General features: G+C 42.1%; 1 protein-coding gene across 15 annotated transcripts in view; it reads left to right on the forward strand.

The window, feature by feature from the left end:
• Nucleotides 1-15,226, forward strand: part of CCDC88A (coiled-coil domain containing 88A) — a 68,671-nt gene that overhangs the window by 44,471 nt on the left and 8,974 nt on the right. For 5 of the 15 annotated variants that reach the window (XM_054290563.1, XM_054290564.1, XM_054290555.1 and 2 more), the window contains 13 exons: nt 335-496; nt 3,545-3,822; nt 4,723-4,866; nt 5,382-5,568; nt 5,931-6,076; nt 6,747-6,839; nt 7,035-7,249; nt 11,989-12,072; nt 13,123-13,326; nt 13,623-13,694; nt 14,244-14,330; nt 14,454-14,510; nt 14,655-14,735. In XM_054290563.1, the coding sequence (XP_054146538.1) occupies nt 335-496; nt 3,545-3,822; nt 4,723-4,866; nt 5,382-5,568; nt 5,931-6,076; nt 6,747-6,839; nt 7,035-7,249; nt 11,989-12,072; nt 13,123-13,326; nt 13,623-13,694; nt 14,244-14,330; nt 14,454-14,510; nt 14,655-14,735 (1,810 nt within the window). The other 10 variants (XM_054290566.1, XM_054290567.1, XM_054290568.1 and 7 more) reach the window with 8 other exon arrangements.

A 15,226-nucleotide genomic window follows, 5' to 3' on the forward strand; every position in this document is an offset into this window, starting at 1 on the left:
GTGGGATGCCATAAAGCACTTGACAGGCATTTTCAAAGGAAATGTGAAAACCTGAATTTGCCCTTTGGCATGCACAGCTCTCTCACCAATCCCTGTTACATAATCCCCATTTACCCAGTCCTGGAGATTCCTCTCCTGTTCCTCCATAGGTGCAACATCTGTTCCCTGTTTTTCCAGTGAGAAATCCCCCAAAGTGTGTTTGTTCTGCAGTTTTATCCCACCCTGTAAATCTCTGCATGCTCCTGCTGCTTTCTGTGTTCTGGAGAAACTTCTGTTTTACCTTGGGGTTCCTGGAGCAGCTGGGGGCTGAGGTTTGTGTGGTTTGCACCCCCAGAACGCGACGCTGCAGGCGGAGAAGCAGGCGCTGAAAACGCAGCTCAAGCAGCTCGAGACGCAGAACAACAACCTGCAGGCCCAGATCCTGGCCCTGCAGAGACAGACTGTGTCCCTGCAGGAGCAGAACACAACTCTGCAAACTCAGAATGCCAAGCTGCAGGTAATGCTGCCTTCCTTTGCTTTCAAAAATAAAATTTAAATGTTTTTTTCCCCAACGAAAACTTAAAATACGTTGTTATGGTTAGCTTTAAAATCACATTTGGCTTTCTGCAGAGACATGGGAAAGAAGGTGATTTGAAAATAATCTGCACTCTGCAGTCAAAAATAGTTTGTTTGCTGATGAATAGCTACATTTTTAAAAATCTGTTGTAATTCTTTGTCCAATGTAAAATCTTAGAGTAGATTCTCTTATCCATTGTTCCAAGATTCCTTGAGATTTTATTGTATTTATGCGTCTAAATTAGATCAGGGAAGTAGTGTGTCCAACCATATTCTAATAAATTTTATCTATTTTTATTAATATTAAAAAAAAAACAAAAGTGAAGCCATACCTAAAAGGAAAATCAAGATACTTAAATACTGAAGATTTTCAAAAAACACAAGAAAATGGAATACATAAATAATATGCTACATAAATATGTGAAGACCTGAATTTAGATAATTGAGAGGCAATAAAAAAGGTAACATGGGACCATGGGAAATTATAAAAATGGTTGTCCCCAGAGTCTTGCAGCTCTTCTGGCCAAAATTCAGATGCTGTCCTTCTAGTTTAATAGGGTTATTAAATATGTATCTTTTTTCTTTAAACATTAAATATTCTTGTTAATCAGTTTAATGTTTTTGGTGTTCTAAGAATCAAAACTCCTTCAAGAGGGGATAAAAACTCCACATGCAGCAGAAATAGTAAAGAGTGTCAGAAAGCACTGGGGGGCTGATGGAAATCCAGATGTCAAGGACTGTTTAAATGGAACAAATGATGCTTTTGGTGGATGCCTGGAGTCTTCTCCTGGCTCTTCCTTGAAAGCAGAATGGTTTTGTCCCATGGATGCACTTTCTGCTGCCACATTGAAATGTCCTTAGTGCCCAGCACTGCAGTCAAACAGGACCTTGGTGCACACCCTGTGCCACCCCTGCTTGTTAAAAACCAATGGATGTGACATGGAAGTGTCCCATTTAACCAGTTGAGAGGGGATTGCTGGGATTCAGAGCTCTGAGTGCTTTGTAATTCCCTTCATCAACAAACCCCGAGGAATATCTGTGTGGTTCCTTTTTTGCCTCATGCCCAGCAGAGCAGGCCTCTCCTCTCTGGCAAAACAATTCTCCATGAACTGCAAATCCAAGCGGAAGTTGAAATATGTTCAGGAAAATCAAAGTGATGAACTGTTGGCTAAATCTGAAGTGCAGCTGAGCTGCTGTACCTGGACTGTGCCAGAATTGTTCCTCAGCAGCTAATTCCTCTCTTCCTTCTGATACCCATAAGGAGCAGCCAAGGGAAAGGATGTCTGAAGGGGTAACTGGGAATTCTGACCTAACCAAACTCAGGCTTCAGCCTGGGAAGTTTCCCAGCACACCCATGCCATCAGACATGACTTCATTTCCAGTGAAAGATTCAGCTTTCTCATCTGTAACAAAGAACCCTGCAGTTGCAGCAGGAAGGGATTTGTTCCCTGGTAACAGCAGGAACTGGAGTGAGAGATGGAATTTTTTTCCTTAATAGATACCCCGAGGGTATTAGAAGGCTCAGTAGTTTGTGGTTTTCATCTCTTGCACAGGAAAGAGAAGGAAGCTGGTACAGGTCAGGTGACAAGCCCCAGTTTAAGATATCCAAGGATTTCTCCAGAGGCACAAAAAATGTAGTTGTTGGTTGTTTGGGGCTTTTTAAAACTGTTTAATGTTGATGGCTTTAGTGTATTAATACACATGAATGCTGTTCTGGGACAGTTCTTGGAGAACTGGTGCTGTTCCACAAAAGAGCACAGAACAGAACATGGGGAGTTCCTTCCAGGTGCTGTTGTTTATCTCCCTCTCTGTTAAATGGATGTTCCTGACGGAACTCTCATTGTGAAGCAATGTGCGGATGCCATGAAGATTTCATGGTGACACTTCAGAATTTTTTAAAACATAAATCTCCATGCCTGAGTGGAAGTTCCTTTTATTTCAGTCATGTCACAGATTTGGCTTTTATCAGGATCACTGGTGATCCTGGTCTCCAAGGTATCTCAGTGCTGGGGAAAAACAGCCCTGTCAGCAAGATCACATTTTAACAGATGTTGAAAGGTAAATAATAATTTGATCCATCCCAGTCAATTCAATCACATGCTTCAGTGCTTTCTGCTAAGAAGTACTCCTGGAACATTTTGAATTGGAGCTGTCTCCTGGGATGTAAGAAAAGGTTGTCTGAAAAAATTCCTTCTCCCAGGATTTTCCTCCTGGGAAGCTGAGAAGCCTCAGAGGAAAGGAAAGCAATTCTTATCTCGTTTGCTTCTCCTGTGCTGTGCTGATGTGGAATGTGTTTGGAGATTGTTTACCCACAGGTGATTGTTCCATTGCATTCTGGTGTGAGTTATTTTCATTCATTGGCCAATTTACAGCCAAGCTGTGTCAGGACTCTGGAAAGTGTCAAGAGTTTTCATTATTATATTTTTTTTTCGTTATTATCTTTTTAGCATTCATTAAGTAGCTATTCTGTACTCTTTAGTACAGTATTCTTTAATATAATAAAATAATAATAGAATATAATAACATTATAATATTAATATAACATATTAATATTATTAATGTTGTAACATTATAATATTAATATAATATAATAATATAATAATATAATATGTTATAATATTGATATATGTTAATATTGTTGATATTGTAATATTATGATATTATAATATATTATGATTATTATTATAAATGTAATATGATAGTTATGATAGAATATAATAATATGATATATTAATATTATATGTTAATATTGTTGATATTGTAAAGTTAAAATATTATAGTATAATATGGTATAATAATGATATTATATAATAAATTGGCCTTCTGAGAACATAGAGTCAGATGCATCATTCCTGCCTTTGTTGGGACATTCCCTACAAGTACAACAGTTGCCAATGGAACAACCAGAGGGTCGAGAAGGGTTAAACCCAAGCAGTCTTTGGGAGATGGGAGATCAGATAACTGCGAGTGCTGCTGTTTGTGGCTGCAGGTTGAGAACTCCACGCTGAACTCGCAGAGCACGTCGCTGATGAACCAGAACGCGCAGCTGCTGATCCAGCAGTCGGCCCTGGAGAGCGAGAACGAGGCGGTGCTGAAGGAGCGCGAGGACCTGAAGGGGCTCTACGAGGCCCTGCTCAAGGACCACGAGCGCCTGGAGCAGCTGCACGAGCGCCAGGCCGCCGAGTACGAGTCCCTGATCGCCAAGCACGGCAGCCTCAAGGCTGCCCACAAGAACCTGGAGGTGGAGCACAAGGACTTGGAGGATAGGTAAGCACTCAGGAAAAGCATTCAGTAGGAATGGCTGTCCGTGGGGGTACCAGTTGTTGGTTTCTCTGGGTCTGGATTGGAGGCACTTGAGACAGTATTTCATGTTCAGACTCAGGTGTTTATTATTTCTTAGCAGTAAAACGGTCTCACTGCTGTGAGTTGGGCAGCTTTTCATTAGAAGGCACAAAATGGCCAACAACCTCTTGTTCCAAGGTCTTTTAAGACTAAACTATCCAATTAAGAACTGACACCTGGATTATTTTCCCTTTTAACCCAATAACTGATCCCAAGGAGCCCACAATGGGGACATCTCTGCCCAATTACAAAATGCCACCCAAACCCATGGAGAAGGAGGAAGAAGAAACCAGATTGACACCCTGTGCCCTCCATCTTGCTTCCATCCACAACATACTCAAAATCCCAAAACCTAAATTTCTCACCAAGTGACACACCTACACTACTCTCTATAATCTATTTCCACAACACACTAAAAATCCCAAAACCTAAATTTTTCACCAAGTGATGCAGCTACACTGCTCTCTATAATCTATTTCACACTTTTGTGGATACTAATCTATCTTGAAGTCTAGGAGACTTTCTCCATGAGTGAGGGTCAAAGTCAGTGCTCCCCTGGGGGTCAGGGCACCCCAGAGCAGACAGAGAGATATTCCCTGTGCCCTGGGCTTCCACAGCTTTCTAATAAAATGGTAGAATGAATAAAATCACCATCACTCAATCACTAGATTATGACTTTAACAGAGGCCAGTTTATCAAAGTCCCTTTTTTTGGGTCATTCCACAAAAGGAATTCCCTTTGCAGGTACAATCAGTTGTATGCCCTTTGCAGGTACAATCAGTTGTATTCTCTTTGCAGGTACAATCAGTTGTATTCTCTTTGCAGGTACAACCAGTTGCTGAAACAGAAAGTGCAGCTGGAAGAACTGGAGAAGGTTCTCAAGACAGAGCAGGACAAAATGCTGCAGCAAAGTGAGAAGCATGAAACTGTGGCAGCAGAATATAAAAAGCTTCGGGATGAAAATGAAAGGTAAAGAGAATTCTGGCACCTGAGCACACAGCCTAAACAAGGGTGTTGTTCTTCACATTTCTTTGACACCTGATGCTGCTATTCCAAATATTCATGATCCCACAACAATAGTCATTATATCCTGAGGGGACACGTGGGACACAGGGGCATGGCAGGGCCCAGGGGGGACAAAAGCAGCCCAGGAAATGTGTAACCTCCATGGCTGCCAAAGTTTGGGCCATTCCTGTTTTGTGTCGGAAGGAAATCCTGGCTGTTTTTTGAGATTCTTTTATTCTGAAAAGTGGCATCTTAAAACCAGTTGTGACATAGAGATGCTGCTTTGCATTTAAATGTACAGAGAGCAGTGCTTGGCTTAAAGGCAGAACTAGGAAAATTAGGCTGGGACAACTTACAGTATCTGACAGCAAAGAATTTGTATGTATATTTTATGGAGTAGTTGGAAATGTCATGTTTCAGAGGGAGTGTGGGTAACAAATTCATTTCCAGCACTCTTTGATGGTGTCTTTGCATCCCAGGCTCTCTCACACATACACTCAGCTCTTGAGGGAGAATGAAGTGCTACAGACTGACCACAAGAATCTGAAAACATTGTTGAACAATTCCAAACTGGAGCAAACACGGTTGGAAGCTGAGTTTTCCAAACTCAAAGAACAGTACCAGCAACTGGATATTACATCAACAAAGCTAAATAACCAGTGTGAGGTATGTGGGAATTGTGCTGCTTGTAATGGCTGGAATCACTGGAATGTTTTTATAACTGTATTTATGGGTTCATAAAATCATTTGAACTGCTGGAGAATCAGTCATTTATAGATAATGAAGTGCATCCAAAGTCTAATTAATTTGCCTGCTGGACAGGCAATACACAATCTCAGGCTCATATTAGGGAAACTGGTTTAAATTATTTAAAGCATCAAAGAGGCTTTTATCAGTTGCTTTGTGATTTCATTTTGAGTTTGATTTAAGAACCCCTGTGTAGACTTAAATTTACTTGATAATCTCATTATCTGTGTATAAAATACACTCACACATAAATGCATGGGCAATTTCCTCTGTTTTAACAGCTGCTCAGCCAACTGAAAGGAAACCTGGAGGAGGAAAACAGACACCTGCTGGATCAAATCCAGACCTTAATGCTGCAGAACAGAACATTACTGGAGCAGAACATGGAAAGCAAGGATTTGTTCCATGTAGAGCAAAGGCAGTACATGTGAGTTGTGAAAACAAAGTCACTGGGATTAGGGCAGTGACACCAATACCTGCATTTTTCTAAAAAAGTTTCTCTTAAATATAGAATTTAAGACATGTCATGCTTCTGAAATGTTTCTCTTTAAAATAAGAATTTCAATTATAAATGTAAACTCAGATAACTCAAAATATCAACATTATATTTGTAGTTCTAAAGGATCAGTGCAACTGTGTTCATTACTGATGATGGAAATAAGGAATAAAACTGATATTTATTCCTCATTCTGCTGCTGACAAAGTTTAGATTTGTAATCACTGTATTTATAGTTTGATAATATTCATACGTGAGTCTACATACATTGTAGATTAATTTTTAGATTTGTAGTCTAAACTTATTTAGTGGACTTGAGAGAAGAGAAAATGTGCTTATCTAAATGATAGAGCACTTTATTTAAAACAGGTAGAATGTGTAAAAAAGGCAAATGGAATTTTATTCCATTTTATATCATGAAGTTAAGCCTAAGGCTGATTGTTTGCTGTATCTCTTGTTTTTTCAATAAGAACCAGGGGTTATGTGAGAATTCCACACAAAAGGTGACAATTATCAGATAACAGATTCCCTGAGGAATGTGCTGCCCACACATCCTGTGTACGTTTTTGAAGCATAAATTATCTTTAATTTCTGTTTGCAGCGACAAACTAAACGAATTGAGGCGGCAGAAGGAGAAACTGGAGGAGAAGATAATGGATCAGTATAAATTTTATGAGCCATCTCCACCAAGAAGGTACTGCTGAACAAACATGGTGTAAAATAAACCAGCTCTACAGCAGGGCAGGCCTGTTCTGTTCCCGCTGGAAATCGAGATTCCATTACATTCATGGGAACAGAATCACGTCTGCCTTGCATAGAAATCAGTTGGCTCTGCAGGCCTAAGCAGTGTGGTGTAAATGCAGTGAATGTGCTGTGGTTTTGCTGACAGAAGGGGCAACTGGATCACGCTGAAGATGAGGAAGCTGATCAAGTCCAAGAAGGACGGGAACCGCGAGCGCCTCAAGTCGGTGACGCTGACGCCCACGCGCTCCGAGTCCAGCGAGGGATTCCTGCAGCTGCCCCACCAGGACAGCCAGGACAGCTCCTCCGTGGGCTCCAACTCCCTGGAGGATGGGCAGACCCTGGGCACCAAAAAGAGTAGCAGTGAGTACTGCAAACAGCTTCGGTCCCTGAATAAACCTTGGCTAAATGTTGGAAACGGCTGCGTGTTGTGGAGGGTTTGTAAAGTTCATTTGTAAGTGTGTAGGAATGAAGCCTGACTTAATTTATTAAGGGCAGAACTTCTTGCACACTCCCTGAAGTGTTTGAGCAGAGCTAGTTTTGAGCATTTCTGTATCTCAAAATGCAAGTGTTAAAATACACTCACAGTGCCTGGGTAAGATGAAGCAGGCGCTGGTACTGGGTCAGGTGAGCAGGATTTGGGATAGAATGTCAGGTGTCACCACAAGGACCCTTTTTGTTCTCCCTCTTGTCCCAGCATGACTCTTTCCCCTTGTCTTGGAAGTGTTTTCCAAGCTGTGGCTGTGCTAACATCCTTGAGTTGCTAAAAACACCTTCTGTCTGAAGGTGTTCCCCCAGCAAAAAACCAACTGTGAAATTTGGGGTTTTCTCACAAAACCAACAATAAAATTTGGATATGCAACAGGAAGTGTTAATGTAGAAACACAGCCTGTTAAAAATACGGTAATTGTTACTGATCCTGAAATTGGAGTGAAGTGGTTGAGAGGGAGAATGAGGACCCACAGGAGTGTGATTAGATGGAATATTCCAGATGTGCTGACTTTGAAAGATTTGATAGCCATCCCATTAGAGTGCCTCCATTAGGATATGTAAGACCAGATTCTGTTTATTATTATTTATTATCTATGTCTTTTGTTCTTCACTTTTGGCATGAATCATAAACTGCCCAGTTTCTCACAACTTGAGAGGTAGTTACAGCCAAGTTATCAGGATGTAATGGTTCTGCTTAATAGCTGTGCACCAAAAGCATTTTGGCTGTGCATGTAAAAGCATCAGAATCCATGTGCATTAACAGTCACTTCCAGTGTTTGCACTACTACTTTTAAATATCATGTATTGGGTTTCAAAAGACAGCAGGTCTGGGGTTTGTGCCAGCTGTGAATTATTACAGCCATTATGATGTGGTTTTTTTTTTTCTTCTGTGCTTCTTGCAGAAGCTTAGTCAAAGTCAAAAACATCCCAAAAAATGCTATTTCAGGAAAAGTTAAAATCAAATCTGTATTTTTTACTAACTGAAGAAAATAGTTCAAGGGTACATTTTAGCACTTTTGTTACTAACTTACCCCTTTGGGGAGCTCAGCCTTTTTCAGTGTAAGCATCAAACCAGGTACTTTTAAACTTTTTTTTAAAAAGCAACTGTTGCTTTTACATCCAAACCGTGAGTGGTGTGGAACTGGGGAGTGACTGGAGCTGTCCTGGCTGTGTGTCAGTGGGAGCTGGGAGTGTGCACGCTGTGGTTCAGCCCATCTGCATCTGTGTCAGCAATGTCATGTTCTGGAAGGGCTGTTCTGTGACAGTTTTCTTTGCATGATCCTTGGGACCTTGTAGTGTGCAGTTACCCTGCTGGGGAGCCACGGCTGCACTTACGGTGGCTGAGCCTCAAAAGGGGTTTGAAGCTGTTCAGACCTCATTAATTTTCTACTCCATGGACCTTGCTCATGTTCCCCTTAATCCCAGTGTATTTATCCACAAACTGGAAGGGCTGATCTAATTCCGGATCCTGACCTTCCTCCATTACACATGTCGCCATGGAAACCAGAGTTTTGGAGAGAATTCGGATGCATTTTGTGCCAGCTCAGCTCTGAGGCAGAGATCTGAGACAATTTGTGCCTCACAAAGCAGAGAGAATCTCTCAGTGTGACAATGCTGGTGATGGTGCACATTTTGCAGTCTTCTTCTTCTGCTCCTAGAGTGACTGTAAGTCCTGAATCCTGAGATTTGGGTCCTTGCTTTTCCATGGGAAGCAGTTTGGCAGTGGCAGCTTCCACTGAAGGAGCTACAGGAGGGAGCAAACAGTGAGTGCAGCCTATCTGTGCCATGCTCAGGTGTTGGAGCTCCCTGTGCTGGCTGAAGGCAGCTCTGGCTCTGGTGGAGTTCTGTGCCTCCCTGACCTCCAGCAGCTGGGAAGGAGCTGGTTCCAGTGGGGTGAAATGTCCTGAGTGCCCTTGAGGAGCTCACCCTCCCTGGCACAAACCAGCAATGTTTGAGCTGGAGGACTGAGGATCAGACACAGAGATCTCCAGGATACACAGGGCTCACACCCCCCATTCCCTGTCAGAGATAATGGTTTCAGAAGTGTTTGCTCTGTGTGACATCTGTAGTTTTTCAAACTCTTTTGTGGGTGGTGATGGAGATTGTGTTTTTCCAACACAGGCCACTTTCTCATGCAAATGTTTCCAGGTGAGCTGTTATCTCCCTGGGAAAGGTGATCTTGGCACAAAAATCAGGTGACCCTGTTCTCAGAGAACACCACCTGAGGTCTCACAGCGTGGCCAGGGCCTGTGTCTGATCCCTGTGGGAAGGAGGGGGTGCCTGGAGGCCTTTTGCTGTCCCAGCACAGGTTAATCCTGCAGGAAGGGTGTGCTCCTGACTGCAGGGCTTCACCTTGGCTTTTCGTGGCTCCTTGTTCCCAGGTACTGCCCACAAATTCTCATTGAGCACCCTCAGGATCAGGTGAGTGCCGTGGACCTGACACTGTGCAGGGCTTTTCCTCTGGATGGGGCCATTCTGAGCTTTTCCAGACAAAACCCAAGGCAGGCAGAGGGAATTTTTGTTTTCTGTGGAGAAGTACAGATATGCTTTACTGGCTTCTACTTTAGCCATTCCATGAAATTAATGAGTTCCCAAGGAATTAGGGCTGTTAGCAAACTGTCATCTCTACTAGAACACCAGTAGCAGGTATGCCATGCCACAGAGGGAATGAAAGGAATGTTCTGGGCTCCCAATACCGAGGCATTTTGAAGGTTTTTGCATCATATTTTCTTCTGTGCATGAACCAAAACGTGTCAGGATTTTAATACAGAATTCCCCAGAGGATTTCAGGCAAACAGGAGTGTTACAAAATGGGATGTTTGCTGCTCACTTGAGGAATACTGCAACACTCATCATTCGTTCTGAGCTCAGAAAGCAAGAAGGTGTTCCTGGAACACTAAAAAGAACAGTTGATTTCTGCTCTAGCTCTGCCATCCCAGGGTTAATTATTAGTATTTCTATTCCAGGACATGTTCTGAGGTGAATTCTGTGCAGATATTACTGACACAGTTTTCCCTCCACGCATTTTGCCTTTAGATGCAGAGTTTGTAGGACATCAGTGATTTCAGGGGAGTTTCCTGGTGGGCACAGTTGCTGAGAGCCATAAATCAGCCCTGTTGGAGGGGATCTTTGTTAATGGACAGGAAGGACAGATGGCTGAAACTGCTCTTGAGCATCTTCTGATTACTTTTTAATAAAATTAAGGAGTTTTTAGTGAAGAGGAGTCAGTTATCTTCCATAAAGGATGACAGAGGGATTAGTTATTTTGTCTGTAAAGGATTACAGAAGTTACAGAGGAATTTTTTTTTCCTGTGTTGCCTTGATGACAAAGAGTAGAGATAGAGCAGAATGAGCTCTGTGGTTGGATTGGTTTGTGAACCTGTTCCTGTGGGTGCAGGCATGGGAAGAGCTGGTGGAGAGGCAGGAATAGGGAATGTTTGAGTGCCAGGGTAGCTCATGTGCACTTGTAAATGTATCTATGATATATATGCACTGCTCTGTACACAGAACTGCTGTGTGCCAGGCTGGGGGGGGAGCAGGGCACACCTCCCAAAAGGGGCTGCAGAGACAAAGCAGGCAGAGCCTGGTCTGGCAGACCTCTGCAGAAACCAGAGCTGCTGCCATCTCTGCAGAAATCACCGCTTTGGGGAATTCCATCCCCTGTCCCCTTCTGGATCTTTCCATGGTGGCTCCTGTGCCTGGCATCAGCCCCCAGACTTACCCCAGGCAGGGCAGCAGTTCCTAATGCAGAGTTCCTGACTCCAAGGACAAGATTAACTCGTGACTTCCCCCTCCTCCCTCTTTTAATACTATTTGTAATTTTAACTCTGTAATTCTCCTGGTAGAATTTAACTCGGTTTTCCTTGGGCCCTCCCAAAACGTTACAGCAACACTCACATTTGGATTTGCTTTTGCTGTTTTGGGTTTTTTTTTCCTTTGGTGTTTTTTCAGCTAAAGTACTTGCACATTTGAAGCAGATTGATTTTAGTGTTTTACCAAAATATTGCCCACAAATTATATTGATCAGAAGGCCCTTGCAGGTTTTCTATGAGACAGTACATGACCAAAGTTATTACTGAGCACAGAATGGAAGAACTGAAGACTGATAATAGACTGTGTCCTCTTAGATTTGCAGGCAAAGCATAACAGAAGTTATTAACCCCCAAAAATAATAACAATGTGAACATATTTTAACATAGGAATTGTACTTAGAGTTGCTTTCATTTTCAGCTTTTTTTGCTTCACATTTTTCTTTATGTTCAAAAAAAATGCTGTTTTTCACAGTAAAGATTACATAGTGGTCAATTCCTGTAATCACCTGCAAAGAAGTTACATTTATTTTTTCAAGAGCTTCAAACTGTATTATCCTCTGCACTGTAGTTTTCAGTGCATTTCTGAGTGATCTGTGGAAGTTTTCCTGTTTCAGTGTACTTTCATATTTCATTATCACCCAGAAGCAGGAGAATGATAGCTTTTAGCATTAGCATACCTAGCTTAAACTCAGACATTCATTTCTGTCCTTAGTTTCAACATTTAACTTCCATCTGTTCTTCTCCCTTTTTTTCTTTCATTTCCCTGTTTCCGTTTTTCCTCATGCTATGACATAAAAGTGGGTGCACTGAAAAGACTGCCCTTTTTGAGGAACAGACCGAAGGAAAAAGACAAAATGAAGGCCTTCTACCGTCGCTCCATGTGTAAGACTTTATGACAGTTCAGCTTCTTCTCAATGGCTACACTGGCTTCCGTTACTAATTTTTCACTAACCTCTCCCTGGACTGCGCTCTATTTTTCCTCCTCTTTTGCAATGTGCAAGTCCTGCTACAGTACAAGGAGCTGGAGCTTTTTCTTTTTACTTTTTCTCCCCCCCTCCCCCTTTTTTTTTTTTTTAAAACAACTTTGGCACTGAATACTTTATGTGTGTGCAGCTGTGCACACACACGTAGCTGTGCACATGCATATAATCTATTCAGTGCCTTGTGACTGCATATATTTGTATACATAGCTGTCTATATACACATGGCCCCATGTGTATATGAATTTACAGTGCACTGTGTTAACGGAAATACCTTGAAATGACACGTTTCATAAGCCTTTTGTTCAGAAGTCACTGTAATTTTTTTTTTTTTTTTGTTTAAAGCAAGTGTAGGAGATTGTGCAAGGCTCTCTGGTGGTCTGTCACTCTGCGAGCTCGTTCATCAGTTCTCGTTGCCAGAATGCTGCATTGATTTCTTTTGTTTCGTTTTGTTTTCTAATGAGGGGTGGACAGTTTTCTCGAGTTTGGGGAAGTAAAGGTGAATATCATCAGCTGTGGTATTTTTCAGATCCTCTCTGTGTTGCTCTGTAAACCCCAGTGTGCCTGCAGTAACCTGCACTGTACAAGGATCCCGTGGCAGCGCCGGCACTCCGTTGGCTGAGCACCCGTGCCCGTTTTGTCCCCGCTCATCCATCCCATTTTCTCACGGCAAGCGGCTGGCAGAGCCTCTAACAGCACCTGGCGCATGGCGATCCCTGCCACCCCCGTTTTGAGCACCTCCCTGGGCTCAGGAGCCCTGATCCCCTCCCTCCCTCCTGCCGAGCCTGTTGCATGCGGTACCCGGGGTGTGGTTTGCTCCTGCCGGCTGCTGCTGCTGCTGCTGCTGCGGGCGCTTTAATGCTTAGAAAACTGTCCGACCTTTGCAATGCAAATTAACAACCCCAGCGGGTACATTGCCCACGCTGATCATTTGCTTTCATTTGCATCCCAGCCATGAATGACCTGGTGCAGTCCATGGTCCTGGCAGGAGGACAATGGACAGGTAGTTCTGAGCATCTGGAGGGTCCTGATGATATATCCACGGGTAAAAGGAGGAAGGAATTGGGAGCTATGGCCTTCTCTACTACAGCTATCAACTTTGCCACTGTCAACTCCTCCACAGGCTTCAGATCCAAGCAGTTGCTAAATAATAAAGGTATAGGTAGAAGCTTTTTGCTTCTGATTACCCTGATGTAATTATGTAAATATTGGTTTGAGTTAATGTTTTAAGTTTGTCAATCTTAATGATCGAGTTGCAGTGCTAAGATAATGAACTGATTTAATAACTGCAATCATTAAATGTTTCTAGGTTTTTCCTATAGAATGTTTCCTAAGTAAAAATTGATTGCTTTGAAAAATACTTTAATTTTTACCATTTTACCAATGATAAGTATTGTAATAATCTTTCCACTTTATTTTATTTTACATCTTCCTTTATGTCTCTGTGTGTAGATACTACATCCTTTGAAGATGTAAGTCCACAAGGTATTAGTGATGATTCTAGTACAGGATCAAGAGTTCATGGTAAGATGTGAGCTTTCATTAAATGAATTAAGGATATATGATGTGAATGTTAATGAATTTGTGAAAATACAGTGAATGGCATCATTGCAATGAGCATGCTCTCTCTGATTTTCATATCTCTCTAATGTATTGTATCATTTCTTCAGATTCTCCTTTCTCTCTTAACTACTACATCAGACAGATGTTCTGTATCTCTGGTAGAAAGTATTTGTGAAGTGCATCTGAACAGGATCAAAACATTTTCCCTTTTAGTGGGAAAATGTTTTCACTTCCATTTGGAGTTGATAGTAAATAAAGGAAGTTAGCATTTCAATCTTAAAAAATCAAGTCCTAATCTGGCCTTTCAATGTTTAGTTTTCAGTGAATCCCAAATTTGCCATGTACTATAGTTTATAAAATCATTACGTGTTCCTTCAAGCAAAGCTTTGAAGTGAAAAATAGGCTATTAATAGAAGTGGAGTTTTAACTGTACTATAAACATTTACAGTGAGTACAAGCAGCAAACATTTTGGAGGCTACTAACAGTGCATTTCCCTTGTATTGGCTTAGGAGTACAGGACTTTATCTGTGCAGATGCTCTTGCTCCTCCTGTCCGTGGCATCCCAGCCCTGTGCAGGGTTCCCTGTCAGATCTGTTGTAAGTGCCCTGACCACAGCAGCCCCTGCATGCCCCTGTCTGATCCCTGCTTCCCCTCTCAGTTTCAATTCTAAACTAGACTCTTTCTCTTTTCCTCTCCTCTGTACCTCGCCATTCCTGTAGTGCCCTTTTCCAAAGTGTCCTCTTGGACCGCCTGGAAATTCCTTCGCTTTCTGATCTGTAAGAAACCACTTTGTTCCCATGGGCATGCTCAGCCTGGGAGGTCGTGCATGATCCTCTGAGCATTCTGGCAGCAGAATGTGAAGGTGCAGTGTCCTCTGCTAAAATGTTGTTCATCATGGTGTCTCCTAATTTTCCATTCAGCTTCCAGACCAGCCAGCCTTGATAGTGGCAGGACATCCACTAGCAATAGCAATAACAATGCTTCACTCCATGAAGTCAAAGGTATGCTGGGGGTGAATTCACATCCGTGCTTCATTTCCATTCTTTTCTCTGTAAGATCATCTGTAGAGGTTCAAAAACCTCCCACTGCACAGCACAGCCTGTGCTTCCTTGAGTGTTTCACAGCCTTCTTTCCCCAGATTAGAAGCACAGGTATTTTATGGTTTTAGTAAATATTACAAAGGTGGTGTTAGTTTTTTAAGTTACCAACTGTTTTAAATCAAACCTAACCTGGATAACATTGTTATAATAAGAAAAATAAGAATTCCCCCCCAAATTACTTTAAAAGCTTTTTAAGCTGAGAAGTTGCTCCTTTTTTTTTCTCCAAGCATCCTCCTGCACTGCACTGCTGCTGTGAGCTGTGTGCTGTACAACTGCACAAAATGGCACATGTGATTTATGCTAGAAGCCTTTATATTTTGGTTTTAATAGATTGTTAACATCCCTGGATTTATCAGTATTCTCTAAATTTCATGTATTAAGAACCCAGGTGT

This window comes from Melozone crissalis, unplaced genomic scaffold (genome assembly GCF_028551555.1).
Source record: "Melozone crissalis strain CALT ecotype California unplaced genomic scaffold, PUWL_Pcris_2 ptg000081l_1, whole genome shotgun sequence".
Lineage (NCBI taxonomy): Eukaryota > Metazoa > Chordata > Aves > Passeriformes > Passerellidae > Melozone > Melozone crissalis.